This window comes from Astyanax mexicanus, chromosome 13, assembly GCF_023375975.1.
Source record: "Astyanax mexicanus isolate ESR-SI-001 chromosome 13, AstMex3_surface, whole genome shotgun sequence".
NCBI classification, from domain to species: Eukaryota; Metazoa; Chordata; class Actinopteri; order Characiformes; family Acestrorhamphidae; genus Astyanax; species Astyanax mexicanus.
In genome coordinates, this window is record NC_064420.1 from 3,319,367 (window position 1) to 3,338,948 (window position 19,582).

The 19,582-nt window shown below is 38.9% G+C and overlaps 1 protein-coding gene across 2 annotated transcripts in view; it reads left to right on the forward strand.

Moving 5' to 3' along the window:
* Positions 1-468: 468 nt before the first annotated feature.
* plekhg5b (pleckstrin homology domain containing, family G (with RhoGef domain) member 5b) overlaps positions 469-19,582 on the forward strand; it is a 105,639-nt gene continuing 86,525 nt past the window's right edge. Inside the window, exons 1-3 of one of the 2 annotated variants that reach the window (XM_022677200.2) lie at positions 469-723; positions 2,190-2,316; positions 18,166-18,239. In XM_022677200.2, coding sequence (XP_022532921.2) covers positions 2,235-2,316; positions 18,166-18,239 — 156 coding nt within the window. In that variant the 5' untranslated portion in view covers positions 469-723; positions 2,190-2,234. The remainder of the gene's footprint in view (positions 724-2,189; positions 2,317-18,165; positions 18,240-19,582) is intronic. The other variant, XM_022677194.2, reaches the window with a different exon arrangement.

Genomic DNA, 19,582 nt, shown 5'->3' on the forward strand with positions numbered 1-19,582 from the left:
TTTCTTTTATGTAACATTACTTTTCATACTTATTGAATTGCTATCTAATGACTTCTGCTAACTTAAATAGTACACCTTAATGCAACTAAAAAAAACTACACTAAAGTGCACTTTAAACATTATTTAAAGAGAGTAAAACGGAAGATTGCAGAAAGAGTTTTATTATTCTTTGAAGCTCTAGTTTTAATTAATATATATTTTTATAGTTTTCTTTTCTCTCTCTCTTTCTCTTTCTTTGTGTATTTGAGTATATACCTGGTTAATTATATATTATTATATTTACTTGTCTGTTGTTTGTGCCATTGTTATTATGTCAATATGTGTATTGTGCTATATTGTTTATTTGCTTACGGTTAATTAATTCATTAAAAAAAAAACTTTATATGTTTGGCCGCTGCAGCGCCTCTAGCGGTGAGGCGCGGTTACTGCAGGCCGGTCAGAGCCCTGAGCCCTGAGTCTGAGCTCAGTCCGCTTCAGCTGGATCTGAATGAATGGAGGAGAAACAGACTGAGGGCTGGGAGTGAGGAAGAGCTGCAGCGGAGCGCTGAGGTCCTGATGTTCTGATGTTCCTCCAAACAAACCAGCAGGAGATAGAGCGGGATTTCTCCCCGCGGAGGAGCCATGCTGCAGTAACAACACACCGGAGAGGAGGAGACCGAGACCGAGAGAGCGGCGGGGAGAACCGACCGACCGACCAACCGACCGACTGACCGCAAGCTACAGGTCAGTGAAAGCTCTGCTGCTGCTGTACTGCTAACGTTATTTAAACGTTCTCCCCAATATAGGAACAAATGTTCCACACTAACATTAATGTAACGTTCTAAAAACGGTGCACAACAAAAGTTCCCCAAGTCTTTAAAAATATAATAATTCCCACAAAAAAAGTCTTGCACGAACGTGTTCAAATTTCCTCTGGTGTTAGGACATCAGGCAAACGTTCCCCCCGCAGTAACATAAATGTAACGTTCTATAAACATTTTGCAACTTTGTTTAAAGTTCCTCTGATGTTAGGAGCAAACGTTCCCACAATAACATTAATGTAAAGTTTGTAAACATTGTACAACCTTGTGAAATTTTTTTCCCAGTGTAAAAAAGGAGCAAACTTTCCCACAACAACATTGATGTAACATTCTAAAAAACGTTGCTCAAATTTCCCCAGAAACGTTAATCGAACGCTCTAAAAATGTTGCACGACCTTGTTCAAATTTCCCTAATGTTTAAAAACAATTTAAGCATTTTATTCCTACAGTAACATTAATGGGACGTTCCTAGAAGTGCCTTTACGCAGCAGTGCAGCAGCTAATTAACTGATTAATTAAACAGCATGCTGTATTTACCGTATTTACAGTTTTTACATAACTCTCTACAACAGCACGGGGTTAATGCGCAAAGTTTCATAATGTTAGTTAATATCAAGCTAACAGTGAACATACCCCTAACCATTTACTAACGTTATTTAAAAGTTCTCCCCAAGCTACGAGCGAACATTCTCACAATATAATAAATGTAACGTTCTGAAAACGTTGCACAACCTTGTTTAGAGTTCCCTGGTGTTACAATAACAATAATTTCCAGAGTAACTTTCATGGAAGGTTTAAAAAAAAAAGTTTTGCATATTGCTTGTTCGAAGTTCCTCTGATGTTAGTGGCAAACTTTACCACAATAACATGAATGTAATGTTCTAAAAATGTTATGAGCAAACATTCCCACAACCAGAGTGTAACAATGTTACATAAACATGAATTATGATAAATGTTTTAAATATGCATCTACTAGCATACCTGCAACTCTATATATATTTATATATTTTAGAAACTGTGTGTCTGGTAGGTTTTCCTATGATTTTTTTGTTCTGGCCTCAACAGCCTTTCCATAATAACTGGTAAACTGTGGTTTTCTATTGATGTGGATGAAACAACTACTGCAAAAAAATAAAATTTTTGATTTTTTTAGTGCTACAATCCATCTGTATTCTATATATTCCATAATTTGTGAATGCATAGGCATTCCCAAAAGTTCCCACTGTTGCACTGATGTTGAACCATATACTTTTGCACTGGGAAGCTACTGTGTGTACAAAACAAGAAATCAAAACAAGATTAACACACACAGTGAATGCTGCACCCTGATTGGTTTGCTTTCTTTGTGCATTTTGATTTTACTTAGTTTTTGCTGGTAACTTTTTTCAGGCAGCCGTTGGTTTTCTATCTCAGTTGGAGTAAATGCAGCGCTAGATGGTTCCCAACAAGTGGACTATGAATCCAAGTCTCCACAAATCTCCTCCCAGGAGCTGGCTCGGGATTCGGCTACGTCTCAGTAAGATGTTTTATTTTATCCTCGTTATGAAGGTTGTGAAGTTATGAAGGTTCCTGCCAGGCTGGAGCTCTTGAGAGGATGCTTTACAGCTGAAAGGCACTGAAGTAGTCTTTAGTGTTGTATTTTTCCTATTTTTGTTTATGTTTTAGTTCACTGTTCTAAGATCTAAATTTTAGTCTGTATAAAAAACATATACTATAAACATGAAAAATGGAGGGGTCTGAGTGGTCCAGCAAACTAAGGGGCTACCACTAGTTAGTGGATTGGGAGATCGCTGGTTCGAATCCTGGTTATGCAGCTTGCCATCAGCTGCCGAAGCCCAAAGAGAGCACAATTCCAAAATAGTGCATTTAGTATTTATTTAAGTACGTATTCATTTTAATGCTAACAGTATGAACTTTTTTTTTTCATGTTAAGCATCCTTTAAAAATGTGTACTTAAATGCACTTTTCTTTTAGTCTGTAGGTGTTAATATGTTTCTTTTTCACACTCACTGCTCACAAATCAGTGCACACGCACCTAGAGCAGGGTCTTCAGGATTAAACCTAATCACAGATCCCCTTCCTCTTAAATCCTGTGTACTTAAGTCCTCAGTGTCCTGTTTCTCAGTCTGCCCTTTATATAAAGAAGCGTAAAAGAGCGGCTGTAGTTCAGTAACTTTTTATTCTGTTTTAAAGACAGAATAGCAGAAGTTTTTTTGTAAAGTGTTGAGCAAGCAGACATCTCTTCTACACCATAATAACTCCAACTCCAATAACCCCAACTGTGATAAGATTAGCCCACTAGTGTGCAGTGCTGTCTGTCCAGCCTGTCGTAGAGGTCTATATTTAGCAGGCCGAACTAAAGCACTCGCGTGGACCGGTAATACATGGAGGGCTCAGGCTCGGCCTCGCTGTTCCAGGCCACAGGGTCTCAATCCTCCCTGAAATACAAAGCTTCTGAAGCTGCTGATGTGGGGGGCTATGATTTGCTACTGTTGGCCGGCTTGTTAATTATTAGAATCACAAATCAGGAAAGTTTGGACAGAATGGGTAAAAGGATAGAAAAACGAAAGAAAACACAATGTTTTTTTTTCTTTTTTGAAATGTTTTTGAAAAATAAATTAAATTAAATTAAATTAAATTAAATTAATTTATTTATATATATATTTTTTTATTTTAATTTATTTATGCATTGTAACTAAAAAAGACCAATCAATGCGTCTATAACTGAGATGATACACAGTCTCATTTGCTTTTTGTTCATATATATATAAAAAAAAACAATTAAAAATGGCTATATTATACAGCTCTGAAAAAAGATAAGAGACCACTTAAAAATAATGTTGAGTTTTAAGAGGAAGAGGAAGATGGATGCTTACAAACCATCAAACCAAGCTGAACTGCTTGAATTTTCGCACCAGGAGTAAAGCAGCATAAAGTTATCCAAAAGCAGTGTGTAAGACTGGTGGAGGAGGAGAACATGATGCCAAGATGCATGAAAACTGTAATTAAAAACCAGGGTTATTCCACCAAATATTGATTTCTAACCTCAAATTATTTTTATTTGGAATTTGGGAGAAATGTTGTCTGTAGTTTATAGAATAAAACAACAATGTTCATTTCACTCAAACATAAACCTATAAACAGTAAAACAAGAGAAACTGATTCAGAAACTGAAGTGGTCTCTTATTTTTTTCCAGAGCTGTATATATGGCAATTGTGGTATTTTATACATTAATTAAATGTCCAAACTATTGCTGTATACCCCAATAAATTAGCTGTAACCTTAAAACCACAGACATGAAGTGAAAAAAAAAAAATACCGGAATTGGATTATCTTTTTACAGGGGAATCAAAGAGTGCGAGTTATTATCAATTAAATATCAATATTTTTATGAAAACATAGATGATCTAAACTCATCGATCTTTTTACAGTGCATTCATATGCTTTTTTATTATTGATATTAAATTAAGATTATATTTCCCAGCACCATCATCCACCTATTGAATTTGAATGTATCTCATGATTTTCTGCTGTATAGTCATTTCAGGTAATGCCACTTTGTGCCAGTGATTGTGCTCTTGATCTTCCTTATGGTTAAATCTTTGAACAGTTGGTTCCTCTGGGAGTAATCCCCCACCCAAACAATCTTCAAATCCCTCTGCAGAGGAAATAATCTGGTGATCTGCAGTGTCAGTGGGGTATTAATTAGGCACCATGCTGCGTTGTGGGGTCTTTAGTGCTCTTAGCAGCTGGATCACGTGATTACCGTTACTCATGAAGAAAGCGTGCTTCAGCTGCGTGTGTGCTCACGTGTACGCGTGAGTGTGTTGTATGAACTTTGCCTCCTTCCGTCTGATAGAAAGCAGGTGGTATTTCATTTTCCAGCAGGACTTGGCACACTGCCCACACTGCCAAAAGTACCAATTGGTCTTTATATAATATTCCGATTTTCTGAGATACTGATTTTTTGGGGGGTTTTCATTGGCTGTAAGCTTCATAATCATCAACAATAAAATAAATAAACGCCTAAAATGGATCACTCTGTGTTTCACATTTTGAACTGAATTACTGAAATTAAGTAAATAAACTTTTCACTGATAGATGAACTAGTAGTTACTGGGTTAATTCAGACCTCTGAGTGATTTTGAAATATCAAAAATGTGTTTAAAAGCAGATGAAACAGGGTAGCTGTAAAAGCGGCCAACGATTTGCCGAAATACAGCCATATAACCATAGTAGATTGCAGGGTTACATCATGTCTGTGCTTTTAAAATCTAAATCACACACACACACACACACACACCAAGAGACAAGGAAGGATGAAGTCAGTGTCATTAGCACACATATCCAGCTGCAGGCCATTCCTCTCTCCATCTTTCCTCTCTTTCCCATCATCTTTCCCTCCATCATCACTCTTTCCACATGTCGTAGACGGCCAACTTCAGGCCGTTCTGAAGCACATTCTTCAGTCTTCAGGTCCTGCCCCTAGTTACAGCGGATGTGGAGCTATTAGTCTTTTTTGAGTGAGGGAGATTAGCAGCTCTTTAGAAGCAGTGAACTTGCATCCACAGTCTCCGGCAATGACAGATGGCGCACTGCTATTGTGGCCTGAGGGGGCTCTTCCAGCTCCCGCAGCCAGTTTCCAGCTGTAATGTGTAGCCTGCAATGATATATAGGCTATTATTTAGCCAAAGCTGTGCCTTCTTGAAGGGCTATACCGGGGAAGCCATTTGGACGTTTTGGCAGGAGCCATTGAGCAGCTAAACCAGTGCGTATTAAATCATTTTAACAGGCAGAGCAGGTTTGCTTGCATGTGATCTTGCACTGTTTGCACACTTCCCACTGGTTGTATTTGTAGTCACGTCTGATTTTTCTTTAATGCTTTCTTTGAAAGTGTAATCTAACTCGGGTTGGCACACGAACATCCCTTTCAGACAGCTTTCTTTTACAGCGTCCACAGTTAATCCTGTTGGATGTGGTTGGTCCTTCTTGGTGGTTAATGCTGACATTACCCTGGATACCGTGGCTCTTGATGCATCACAAAGACTTGCTGTCTTGGTCACAGATGCGCCAGCAAGACGTGCACCAACAATTTGTCCTCTTTTGAACCCTGGTATATATATAGGGCTCTGGAAAATGTTGATATTCATAGATTTATGTTTGAGTAAAATGAACATTGTTGTTTTATTCTGTAAACTGCAGACAACATTTCTCCCAAATTCCAAATAAAAATATTATAATTAAGATCATTTTGTTTTTCAGAAAATGAGAAAGAGCTCAGAAATCACCAATATTTGGTGGAATAACCCTGCTTTTTAATCACAATTTTTTCATGCATCTTGGCATCATGTTCTCCTCCACCAGTCTTACACACTGCTTTTGGATAACTTTATGCCTTTGCTCCTGGTGCAAAAAAAAATCAAGCAGTTCAGTTTGGTGGTTTGATGGCTTGTGATCATCCATCTTCCTTTTGATTATGTTTCAGAGGTTTTCAATTTATTAAAATCAAAGAAACTCAAAATTGTTTAATGGTTTCTCCCCCCCCCCCCCCCCAGAGCTTTATATATAGACCTTTCCAACATGCCTGTTTAGGGCTGGGAATATATATATATATATATAATATATAAATATATATATTTGAAGCCTTTTTATACAAGTTATTACGTATGTTGTGCCCAATATGCAGGCTACCAGAAGTGTGCTGAGATCTTAATCACTGTATACCTGTAACTCTACCTCTTCACAACTTTACAACTGATGCTCTCAAACACTTTATTAAGAGCCAAGAAATTCAAGTAATTAACTCTTGATGAGTTCAGCACAGCTGTTAACTGAAAGCCTGAATTCCAGGTGACTCTACCTCTAAAACCGACTAAGAAAATCCAGCCAAGAACGGCTGCAAAACGGGTGTTACTAAGGATTCTTAAATATAACATATAAAATAATGAAAAGAACACTGAATTTAAGCTGTGTCCAAACTATTTACTGGTTTTGCACATCGCTCAGAGTGATGTCAGTCCTCTGACTGTCCTGTTTTGGTGTTTAACATCCTGCAGATAATACAGATAATAGAATATTGCCTTCATTCTTTATTCTGCAATAAAGAAGATCCTTCTGTTTTAATGCTCCTCTCTTAAACAGTCATCATGTCTCATTTCTCTGGTGGAACGGCCCACACCCTCTCAGATTGCACTTGTGGCCAACCTCTCTGCCACGCCACGCTGAACAGATGATGAAAGGAGCCATTACTCAGAGGCCATGCCGTGACACCTTCCCCAGACTGCTGTTCTAGTCCTTCTTTAGCCCAGGCTGGGGCCCACGCCCAGCTTATGACTGTTTGGGAGCATCGCAGGCCTCCGATAATGGGCATGTCTTTGCAAGACGAGCTGTCTAATATCAGCCCGGTGCACACAGTGAGAAGCCCTGTCTGTTGCCAGCTTTTCATCACGTGAATACCCCCAGTAATTTAATCTACAGAGTTAACAATTAAAGGATTCTCCATACTGACAGAGAAATCCATGGTAGTTATGTTCTCTTCCAGCTTGCATGAGCAGAATTGCTTTGGTTTTTTTTGTACAGTTTTGCCACTGTTTGTTTGCCACTGCGTGATGTGTTGCTTTGTCTCTGGTGCAACCTTGTTAATTATATGAGGTGTAGGTCGATAATTTTAAGGGTGCAATTTAATTATATCGGTATATCAATATTGAAAAAAGCGACAGTTTGTGCTTTAGACTTTCACAAACTAGAAATTAGATTAAATGAATGATTTAAAAAAGGAAAACACATTAAACACATTAAAACAATAGCTCCCAATGGTTTAGAATAGTAAATGACATGCATCCTACCTACGAATATAGACCAACCCTTTCCTCCATGTATACTCGTCACTAGTCTACTTACTCTGAACTGTTTTATTCTATAAACTATGGACACTTTTTCTCCGAAATTCCCCCAAAAATATTGTAATTTAGAGAATTTATTTATTTGCAGAAAATGAGAAATGGCTGAGATGCAGAGCTTTCAGACCTCAAATAATGCGAAGAAAAGAAGAGAAGTTCATATTCAGAAAATTTAAAGAGTTCAGAAATCAATATTTGGTGGAATAACCCTGTTTTTTTAATCACAGTTTTCATGCATCTTGGCTTCATGTTCTTCTCCTCCACCAGTCTTACACACTGCTTTTGGATAACTTTATGCGGCTTTACTCCTGGTGCAGTAATTCAAACAGTTCAGTTTTTCAGAGGTTTTCAAGTTGGTAAAATCAAAGAAACTCATCATTTTTGAGTGGGTTGGGTAATTAGTCTTCTAAATTGGGGAGAAAAATGGGATAAAATTAGAAAAAAAGGACTCCACATCCTTTTTAATTCATGGCACGGTTCTTTCTGCAGGTGAGAAAATGGTAATAACACTCAGGTGCGGACCAAACAAACTCTGGAGCGATTAGTTAGACAAGTTCAATATAATGAGGCCGTGAAGTGGACATCCCACAAAGATGGTCAAACACCATGTGAATGGTGGTCAATGGCAGAATAAGATGTTTGCCATTGACAACATTTTCATGGATGCAACCCACATGCTTATCTCACAAATGCACCTTTCTTACAAATGTGGCTCCATTTAAAAGAGAGACTAAACCCTAAACCATATTTCTTTTCCATTAATAGATGAAATGTGTTCCTGTGACGAAAAGAAACAATACCAGACCTGCTTAAAAAATGTATAAACATTTCCTTTTCCTTAACAATCAATAATACGACCCTCCTGCTGACTTCCAACCAGTTGTGTCTCACTGCTATCAGAGGCACACTGCTGCAACTTCTGCCCCGCCTCTAAACCCATACATCACTCAGTGCCGCTCCCAAACTACCCCTTTAATTTTTTAGCCTTTTTCAAATTTGAATGTCAAATGCCCCTTTAAAAGGGATTTTCAACAGTATAAGATTTATCGCAAATAATTATTGTTACAGCAAAGAATTAATCAACCAAACACAAGTTTCCTTACTTTTTTTTTTTAAAAAACTTCAGCTTACTCTCAGGCTAGAATGGAAACTGACCGCTCTGCTGGGCCTGCCTCCGCAGCTGTGTGATCATTCTCTTGGTTTAAAGGACGGCCTAAGCTCAAAGCTGCTTCAGATTACTACCACATGTCTGCGGAGCTGAGCTCCAAGCAGCAAACCGGCTCCTGTCCTACCCTCTAATTTCTTATCCCAAAATTGGACATCTGAGTTTGCTGTGCGATGCTGTCCGTCCCTCCCTTCTCCCTCCACTAGCACAGTGTGTTCTCGCAGCGATTCTTCTTCTTCCCCCACGCTACGATCAGGATAACAATGAATCAGCCTCTCCACTCTCGACTCTGGAGAAAACCCAACACAGAGGCCTGTTGAACGAGAGGATAACGTTGCTCTAGAGCCTGTTTTCACAGCATTAGGACATTCAGAACCAAGTTCTTCACTGGAATGAATCTAAACCTAAATTAAGCTAAAGCTGAAGAGTGGATGTGGATGAGGTCATTCTAATTGTGTAGACCAGGGGTATCCAAACTTTTTTTGTTGGGGCCAGAAGGAGAAATATATTTGAAGTCACGGGCCACACTCTTTAATAAAACAAATAATGAAATATACCACTTTAAATAATGCATTTTTCCTGATTATTTTCATTTACACACTATTTCACTTGAATTACTATCTTTATTTATCTTTGACAGTGTTGTGTAAACTAAGATTTTTCAAATTGATGTTTCACTTTATGATGTCTCTTAATATTAAACTCCTTAATTACGGCTACTTTTAGACTCATTTGCCCTTTTTCTGCGCTACTGAACACTCTCTCCACTTTTAGCTTCTTTGGCCCGTTTTTCTGCGCTAAAACTTCACTCTCGCCGTTTTAAGGCCCGTTTCTGACACCTAGCGTTCAAACTTTGAATCTCACATTATAAAAACCTGCTTAACAGCGGGCCAACTTTCATTCTATTTCTAAAATATCTCACGGGCCGCTCCAAAAAAGGAAATGGGCCGCAAATGGCCCGCAGGCCGTAGTTTGGACAGCCCTGGTGTAGACCTATGCTTCCAAAAGTGTAAAGTTTTGCTTGCAGGGCAGCCAGTTCGTCTTATCAGCATACTGTGGTCTTTTAGCTGGTGCCTTGCCTGTGTTGTCCCCCCGCAGAAATAGCTGAACACATTAATGCGGTCACAAATTGAATTCATAAGACATAAATCCATCACCAAGCAGAGCGTGCCAGAGTATGATGAGCGCAGGAAAATGCCAGGCTTTTACAGTTTGTGCAAATCATGGAGAAAGTTCAGTGCCTGTGTAGGAGGGGGGGTACAAGAGTTCTTTGTGTCACCTATATTGAAAGCTGTAGGCTCAGACAGTCCCAGCATGCACTTTGTCTCGGCGTGAATACAGCGTTTGTCTGGGTGTGTGGGTCAAACGCCTTCTGTTGGCCAGCCCCTTCTATCGTGGGACACTGCACGGGCTATGACACCAATCAAACTTCCAGTGACTGCGGCCAGTGTTAACTTTGAGCTTTGGCAAACAAGCTGGACTTTCAAGAAGAAGATCTCAAAGGAGAAGAGGAAGAAGAACCATTGAGTTAAAGTGTTTTTTATTGAGATGTCTTGGGGTTGATTTTGTCGGACGCATTTTGTTTTGTTCCTTGCAGGTTTTTGAAACTTAAAATGTGCATTTTTGTTCCAATAAAAAAAGTGGATGCCAGGCTCTCTTGGATATGGAGCGTGGCTGAGCATTTGGCTGGGGTAGTCACACTTTTAGAGCTTGCGTGCCGTGGACCGCGTTCAAAGAAAACGTCTAATTGACAAAGATGAGGTAACTGCAGGTGCCTGATTTACTGGGAATTGTTCGCAGTTGGACTCTTCACAGTCTTCAAAGACTTATGGGCAGAAGATGGCCTCCACATTGTTGGATACTGAAGACTCAGTCGCAGTGGTTTGGATTGGACGGACTTCCATTCTGCAATTCTGTTGCATCAAAACTTGGATTTCAACAGTTTGACAGATCATATTTTCCTTACGCTAATTTATTAAAAAAAGTGAAACAATTTATTCAATTTTCGTTTTAGCTTAAGTAGTGGAGCTGTTTCTTTCATCATGTTCCTTTACTGGAAGAAGCGAGGGGCCTATGAGCTGGAGACCCTCCCAGGCTCACTAATGGGGATTGGGGTAGAGCGATACTCCTGGTCCTCCTCTTTGGATGTCATCCATGATCTCTATGGTAAGGCTGGGTTCCTCATAGTTCCTCATATGTTAGTGGTGTTAGTCTGGCTTTGAATGTACTAGTTAACCCACTAAACCCTCTGTAGCATGTTTATGTTAGCATTAAGATACATTTTGCATGGTCACAATAAAGTGTCTTCAAAGAGTGACTGATGTACCGAGATGCACCGATCATCTTTAATTATGATTGGTCGATTGCCAATACAGATGGGTGGACAAAAGGGGCATCAGGTTAGTGTTCTAAAACTCAATGTACTGGGATGAGTGATGGACTCTCAAAAGGGGTAACCAGTTAGTGTTTTAAAACTCTGTTCCAGGCAGGTGATGGACTCTAGATGGCTCTCCAGGTAATGTTCTGAAAATCTGAATTTTAATGTACTAATGCATCTCAAAATATATATATAATATATATTTGAAAATATACTTTATTTCAGTAATTTAGTTCAAAATGTGAAACTCATATATTATATAGATGTATTACATACAGACTCATGATCTATTTTAAGTGCTTATTTCTTTTATTGTTGATTTATGATGTGATTATGGCTTACAGCCAATGAAAACCCAAAAATTAGTGTCTCAGAAAATTAGAATATTATATAAGACCATTTTGTACTTTTGGCAGTGTGGGCAGTGTGCCAAGTCCTGCTGGAAAATGAAATCCGCATCTCCATAAAAGTTGTCAGCAGAGGGAATACTTAATATAGTATAACACAGTGGATCAACACCAGCAGATGACACACATGTTTCTCCAAACCAACCATCACTGATTGGTGGAAACTTCACACTAGACCACGATCAGTTTGGACTGTGTGTCTCTCCACTCTTCCTCCAGACTCTGATCCGTTGATTTACAAATAAAATGCAAAATTTAGGCTTTGAGCTCTTTATTCAGTCGTACCGTTCGTTCCAGATCTGCATGCTGTAATTCATCTGGTTCATTTTGCCTGCTCAAAATTCCTCCTGGTACCTTTGGGAAGCTTCAGCCGGAGAGGAATGCTGCTGCAGCGTGGAGATGATGGTTCTTTGAAGTCACATTGTTCGCTCTGTCCGTGATTAAAGCTAAGCCGCTACTGAAAACAGCTCTCACTTAGCAAGACCCTGGTTGCACACTCTTGCTGCTGCTCTCTAGCGCTCGGCACACATTCCCCTTTTCAAGTGCGCACTCGAAATCCCGGACGGAAATGAGTGTCTGTTGTAGTAATGGAAGAACACGACTTGTTCTGCTTCTTACAGCAGCGAGGGGGGAAAATGCCACAGCCTGAGGTCATGTTATGCAATCGTCTTATGTGAGGCCACTCTCTTTAAGATTAGCCACCACCGGTGTCTGCTGACATTCCTGTTACATAAGAGCAATGTACAGGTACAGCATTTAATATTTAGGTAGTTCTTGTGTGGTCCCCTGACTTTCAGCAGGGCTCTGGGAATAATCCTCTGTATAGGTATATGATTGAGTAAAATGAACATTGTTTTTTTTTATTTCTCCCAAATTCCAAAAAAAAAAATGCAATTTAGAGCCTTTTTTTGCAGAAAATGAGAAATGGTTAAAATTCAGAAATCATTATTTAGTGTTTTTATGACCCTTTTTTAAGGTTTTTAATCACAATTTTATGCATCTTGGCATGTTCTCCTCCACCAGTCTTACACACTGCTTTTGGATAACTTTAGGCCTTTACTCCTGGTGCAAAAAAGAGTTTTTTAAATTTAGTAAAATAAAAAAAACTCTTCATTTATAAGTGGTCTCTTATTTTTCCAGAGCTAGTGCATCTCAAATTATTGAAAAAATATTTTATTTCATTAATTAAGTTCAAAATGTATTAATGTTTTACACAGAGTGATCTTTTTTAAGCGTTTATTTATTTTCTTGTTGATGATTACTGAAATAAAAATCCAAAAAATCAGTGTCTCACAAAATTAGAATATAAGAAGACCAATTGGTACTTTGGGCAGTGTGCCAAGTCCTGCTGGAAAATGAAATCCACATCTCCATAAAAGTCGTCAGCAAAAAAAAAAAAAACACTGCACTGACTTTAGACTTGATAATAAAACACAGTGGATCAACACCAGCAGATGATGCACATGTCTCTCCAAACCATCACTGATCATCAGTAAATTTTATATTTTATTGGGAAATAAAGGGAGGAGAGTCTGGAGGAAGAGTGGAGAGACACACAGTCCAAACTGCTCGAGGTCTAGTGTGAAGTTTCCACCAATCAGTGATGGTTTGGAGAGACATGCCCATCATCTGCTGGTGTTGATCCACTGTGTTCTATCAAGGTTTGGGTAATGGGACTGTTTCTGTTATGGGCCTTAATACAAGAACACTTCTTCCGGTAGAACTAACAATACACTAGCTTTGCTCAAACCTCACGACCACTGCAGGCGGCAGCAGCTGGGATGTGTTTAAAAGGAATAAAGAGAGACACTCTGTCCGCCCGCCTTTTTAGCTGAGAGAGCAAGAGCAGTTTTTCATTCTCTCTTTCCTTTATTTGCCTGGGGTGTCTATTCTTTCGCTCTGATGATTTTTTTTTGCACCACCCTCCATCTGTTTCTGAGCTTAATCAGCTTTCAGAGTGTGAGGTGTTGGTTTTTTGACTGTTTAGACAGAAAGAACATGGCATCATCCCCCTTTTAAAAATAATGATTTTCTGTTTCATGGTTGCAGATATGTTCTTGTGCTTGTTAGTCGTTGGACCATATTGATTTCTTGAGGAGTTGTCATTTATTGATCAATTGTTTAAAGGTCAGACTGACTCTTTTTGATGCAAGGTTTCTACATTTTGGTCAGAAAATATTAGAGAATGTTAAATAATGACAATATTAATTGATCCCTAAAGTGTGACAAGACAAGAGAGTGAGCGATCTGTGGCTAGTTAACCCACTAAACCCTTTGTAGCGTGTTCATGTTAGCAGTACGATACGTTTTTGCATGGTCACGAGAAAGTATCTTCACTTTCAGATGAGTGACAGATGTACCAAGATGCACTGTTCATCTTTAATTTCGATTGGTCAATTGCCAATACAGATGGGTGGACAAAAGAAGTATCAAGTTAGTGTTCTTATACTCAAGGTACTGGGGTGTGTGATAAACTCTCAAGAGGGGTAACCAGTTAGTGTTCTAAACTAGTGCTCCAGGCAGGTGATGGACTCTAGAGCTATATTAGGTAGAGTCACCTAGAATTCAGGCTTTCAGTCAGTTAACAGCTGTGCAGAACATCAGTTTAAGTAAAGTAGTGAAGAGGTAGAGTTACAGGTATACAGTGAATAGTGAATATTTAAGTAATGTTCTAATCCAGATTATGGGAAGCAAGAACTACTCAAATAGTAAAAAGTAAAGAAAAAATTACTTTAAGAAAAAATGAAGGTCAGTCAATCCTAAACTTTTTAAGAGCTTTGAAAGACATTTTGATGAAACTGGCACTCATCAGGACCTCTCCAATAAGGGAAGAGTTACTACATGATTCCTTATGTGTTTCTTTATAGTCTGGATGACTTCAGAATTAATTTACAATGTAGGAAAATCAAATAAGAAAAATTTAGAAGGTGTGTCCAATCTTTTGACTGGTACTGTTTACTTAAAAAACCTCAGATTTAGGTTTCTTAGGGGTTTTAAGTAGAGTTTATTTGAAATGACCCACACCAGTGACCTGCTGTGCTGAACTTCTGGCCGTTTTCAGGGCGTTGGTTGTTTTCGACCGTGTCTTTTTTAGTCAGCTCTGAGCTCTGAGCTCTGGCCTCTGCTTTGGCTCCTCGCCGTGCCAACTTTCTGCCATCACGTGTGGCAGTGCAGCTGTACGTGTGCTGGTAGCATGCTTTTATTTGTTTGTTTTGGGCTCAATCAGCAGTGCTGAGGTCAGGAATTCCTGTCCGAGGGAGAGAAAGAGCGAGAAAGGGAGAGTGAGCAGTGGAGATGGCAGAAAACAGATGGGATGGAAATCGCTGAGTCAGGCTCCACAGCTCTTCACACCTTGTCATTACCGTCCACTGTCCTGTGCTAAAGCTGAAATTACCTCCGGGCCCTCGTGCTCAGACCTGCTTCCTGGCACACTGGAGAGACGTACACTGACCCTACAGCTACTATTTGCATATTGTGTTATATGTTTAAAGCAATGATTTGGCCAAAAAATCAAATGTGTGGAATATTTCAGCATGTGTGCTGTATTGCATTTTGCCCTGGTGCTGTGAGACTTCTAGCACAACTACTGTGTGCTAGAACTACGATATGGCCCTAAAATAATATCACAATATTTCAGAGTATTTTCACGATAACGATACTCTTGGCGATATTACAAAACACTGAATAAAAAAAAACAAAAACATATTTTAAGAATGCACTACTGCAAGAATTAACAATAACAATTTTATTATTGCACACGATATGATATGGCACCCTTTTTTACGGAGATAAAAAAAAACAAGAATATCAGATTTGTGACAGAAGTCAATGATCCAGAATGTCATGATAATAATAATGCACTCCAAATATCTCCATATATCCAGGATTAAAGTAAAAAAAATGAAACTGATACTGGTACACTGATACAGATATAATAGATATATAATGGGAAATGTGAACAGTGTGATTTTTTTTTTTTTTTGGCTTAAAACAGTAAAACAAAAATAGTACTTTAGTATATTATATTACTATAGTAGTATATTCAAAAATGTTGTCAATATTATGGTGTACGAAACAATATGGCACAGCTTTATTGCACAGTATACAGATAGTAGAAAAGTATCTCAATACTTCATTAAAAACAATATACAAGAAACCATTTATTTATTAGCTAAACATAAATCACTCCTTGTCGTCTTCTCAGCTAAATAACTCAAGAATGCCTTAACACATCAGCTTAAATGCTTCAGTTTCTGAATCAGTTTCTCTGATTTTGCTATTTATAGGTTTATGTTTGAGTAAAATGAACATTGTTGTTTTATTCTATAAACTACAGACAACCTTTCTCCCAAATTCCAAATAAAAATATTCTCATTTAGAGCATTTATTTGCAGAAAATAATTAAAAAAACGGCTGAAATAACAAAAAAGATGCAGAGCTTTCAGACCTCAAATAATGCAAAGAAAATGTACAAAGTTTATATTAATAAAGTTTTAAGAGTTCAGAAATCAATATTTGGTGGAATAACCCTGGTTTTTAATCACAGTTTTTTTTATGCATCTTGGCATCATGTTCTCCTCCACCAGTCTTACACACTGCTTTTGGATAATTTTATGCTGCTTTACTCCTGGTGAAAAAATTCAAGCAGTTCAGCTTGGTGATTTGATGGAAACTCATAATTTTTAGGTGGTCTTTTATTTTTTCCAGAGCTGTATATATAAAGCTATAGCAATAATACAGCCATAAATTAAAAAAAAAAACTAGAAACTGTGCCTAGTGTGAGTACACCCTTAGTTGAGATGCAAAGAAGCTGTAATAGTTAGAGGGTTATAAGCCTGCATTACTTACTGGCTACATTAGCTATGGAGCTCCAGTTCCAGCCTGAACCTGCCTGATTGGCTACACGTGGGGTGTAAATATGATTTTTTTTCAATAAACTGTCATATTAAACCCCTCATTTGTGTTTTCCTCGTGTCATAGAGCCCCCCCCTCCCTCTGCCGGTTCACTGGGCATCCCTACAGATTTCATAGGCAAGTGGGGAAAATGGATTTGCAGGAGCTGCCAGGGAAAATCTGACCACACCCGCCACCCCACGTCTTTCCAAACCACATTTCTACTCGATGGAGGCTAATAAAGCCTCAGCAGTGCAGATGGAAAAGAGCTCTGGTATTTTCCTTTGAGCTTTCTGGGCTGAAGCAGGGAGTGAACGGCAGAGAGTACCTGATTGCGAATGAATTTCAAGTGCGTTAACGCTTTACCTCTGACAGCCCTACTTAAATTATTGTTTTGTATAACTAGACTATTACAAAAAGACACAGCCATGTCTGGCACAGTAAACCCTACTCTTTACTAAACACTCTTTTCAGACTTCTGTTATTCAGAACTGTGTTTTGATAGAAGTTAAATTAAACTCTTACTTCTTATAGTTCTAGACTTTGCTTCCCTTTTACCCTTCCTCTCTTCCTCTCCCTCTATAGTCTTCCTCTGTCTGCTCCATTATTAGACCTCTCTCTTCCCTCCTTCAGTCATTGTCTTCTGAGCACAGAGCCTTCATTTAGTCTGTACTGTTGTAATGAACTGTTGGCTAATGCAATGTCATTGACCTCTGCTAGTTGCTTTCCTCGTTTAGTCTGAGGCTTTTTTGGTACATCTTTATTTTGGGTATTTTGAGTTTAGTCAGTTATGATCGTCAAACATTTATTAGGGGTGTGAGAAAAAAAAACATATATCAAAGTATTTTAATATTATTTCTGCAATATTATATCAATTCTCAAAAACATTTTTTATGTTTAATTTACTTTGTTGATATATTCCACTATTATTATTGCTCTAAAGGTCTCATTTAATTGTTTTTTCATTCATTGTAAAATGTCTAGCTATGGACTGTAGTGTAAATAAATGCTATGTGAACGTTTCTTTTTCTTTTTTTGTGAAACAAAAAGTATTCTGGTGATCCGGAATAATGCTGATTTAGTTATATTTGCATGAATGAATAAATAAATATTCATACATGCAAACATATCGCCTCTGATTGGCTAACAGCCCTGCGACACCAGGAGGCAGCGAGTTGAACAACAGTTAGAAACGTTTTAAAATATAGACATATTTACTCTAATTACGGTCTTTTCAACGTCATATGCTACTTTACAACATGTGTAATAATGCCCTGCTAAGTGCACTCACTCTCTGTAAAACGCGAAATCCACCGGAGATCCGATTCAAACTTAGCTATTTACACACAGAGAGGTGGTTAGTCCAGGTCCTACAAGTAAAAATCCACTCCTTTAAAACAAAAAAATACATAAATTGAAAAAATATATAATAAATTGAATCGTAACCAATTGACTTGTTTACTGTACAGATTGTGCATTATTAAAAAATGGTAGTTACATATATTTAAATGCTAAAGCACTGTGTGTGCATGCCTTACTGTGTTTGTGTGTGTGGGGGTCTCTATGTATGTATGTGTGTGTGTGTGTGTGTGTCTAATGCTGGCACTTGCTGTACTGTTCCAGATGAGAAGCCGACGCAGGAGGAGGAGTGTGTGTGTCAGCATCCAGACTGCACTGAGCGCCGCCGCGCCTCAAAGGTAAGAGCTGGACATTACACACACACACACACACACACACACACACACACACACACACGCTTCACACAGAGCCGGGGAGGCTGTCCTGCCTGATTTACTGAAACACACACACACACACACATATATATATAAAACCTCAGTCTCTCTCTCTCTGTCTGTCTGGTGGGGTCTGCTTTATTAAAACACACACACACACACACACACACACGGTCTCTCCCTCTCTCTTTCTCTGTTTGCACGTGTGGTGTGTGTGTGTGTGTGTGTTGTTTATATAAAGAGAGCAGGGCTGTGTGTATTTGCAGTGTGTATGTGTTGTTATAGAGTCTTTGTACAGCAGGGCTGTGTGTGTGTGTATCCGCTGTGGAGTGTGTGTGTGTGTGTGTGTGTGACGTGGTTCAGTCTGGTCAGTGGGGTGTGAAATGAATGAGTCGTCATAAGCTGTGTGTTCTCTGGGAAGCTGTGGGAATCTCGCTGGGAAGGAAAGAAAAGGAAAAGTGCTTTCCCTCCCTCTTCTCTTCCAAATCCAGCTGTTTCCAGTTGTGTCTCAGTGCAGAACTGTTCATTTAGCCACATAAAGACAAGCCTGTGCAGAATGAGGAGAGCAACGGGTAGTGATTGATTTGATTAGATTAATTGAATTATTGTTTTAATGTGATTTTCGAAATTGAGTATTGGAGATCGTACATCTTTACATATAGAACCTCCCAAAGGGAATCTAAGTATAGGTGTGGTAGAGGGAGGCAGACAGGTGTTGAGCAAGGTGAGTGAGTTAGAGTGAGGCAGAATGAAACAGAGCAAAGTAGAGTAACGTAGAGGAAGAAAGGGCACGATAGAGAGAGGTGAAGGGTGAGGGTGAGGTAGAGCAAGGCAGGGTAAGGAAAAACAAGGTAGAGTGAGATAGGGTGAAGCAGGGTGAAGTATAGTGTGGTGTAGCGAGGTAAAGGGAGGCAGAGGGGTGTTAAGCAAAGTTAGCAAGTTAAGAGTGAGGCAGAGGAAGGTAGGGCAAGATAGAGGGGTAGAGTGAGAGGGTGAGGTAGAATGTTGTGGAGTTAGATTAGAGATAGTTAGATTGAGGTAGAGTGAAACAACAAAGCAGAGCAAGGCAGGGTGAGGTGGGGTAAGGTAGAGCATTGTAGAGTTGAAGTAGAGCGAGGTAGAGCATTGTAGAGTTGAGGTAGAGCGAGGTAGACGATTGTAGAGTTGAGGTAGAGTTTAGGTAGAGTGTGGGAGAATGAGGTAGAGCATTATAGAGTGTAATAGAGTGTGATAGAACATTGTAGAGTTAAGGTAAAGTGAGGTAGAGCATTGTAGAGTTGAGGTAGAGCATTGTAGAGTTGAGGTAG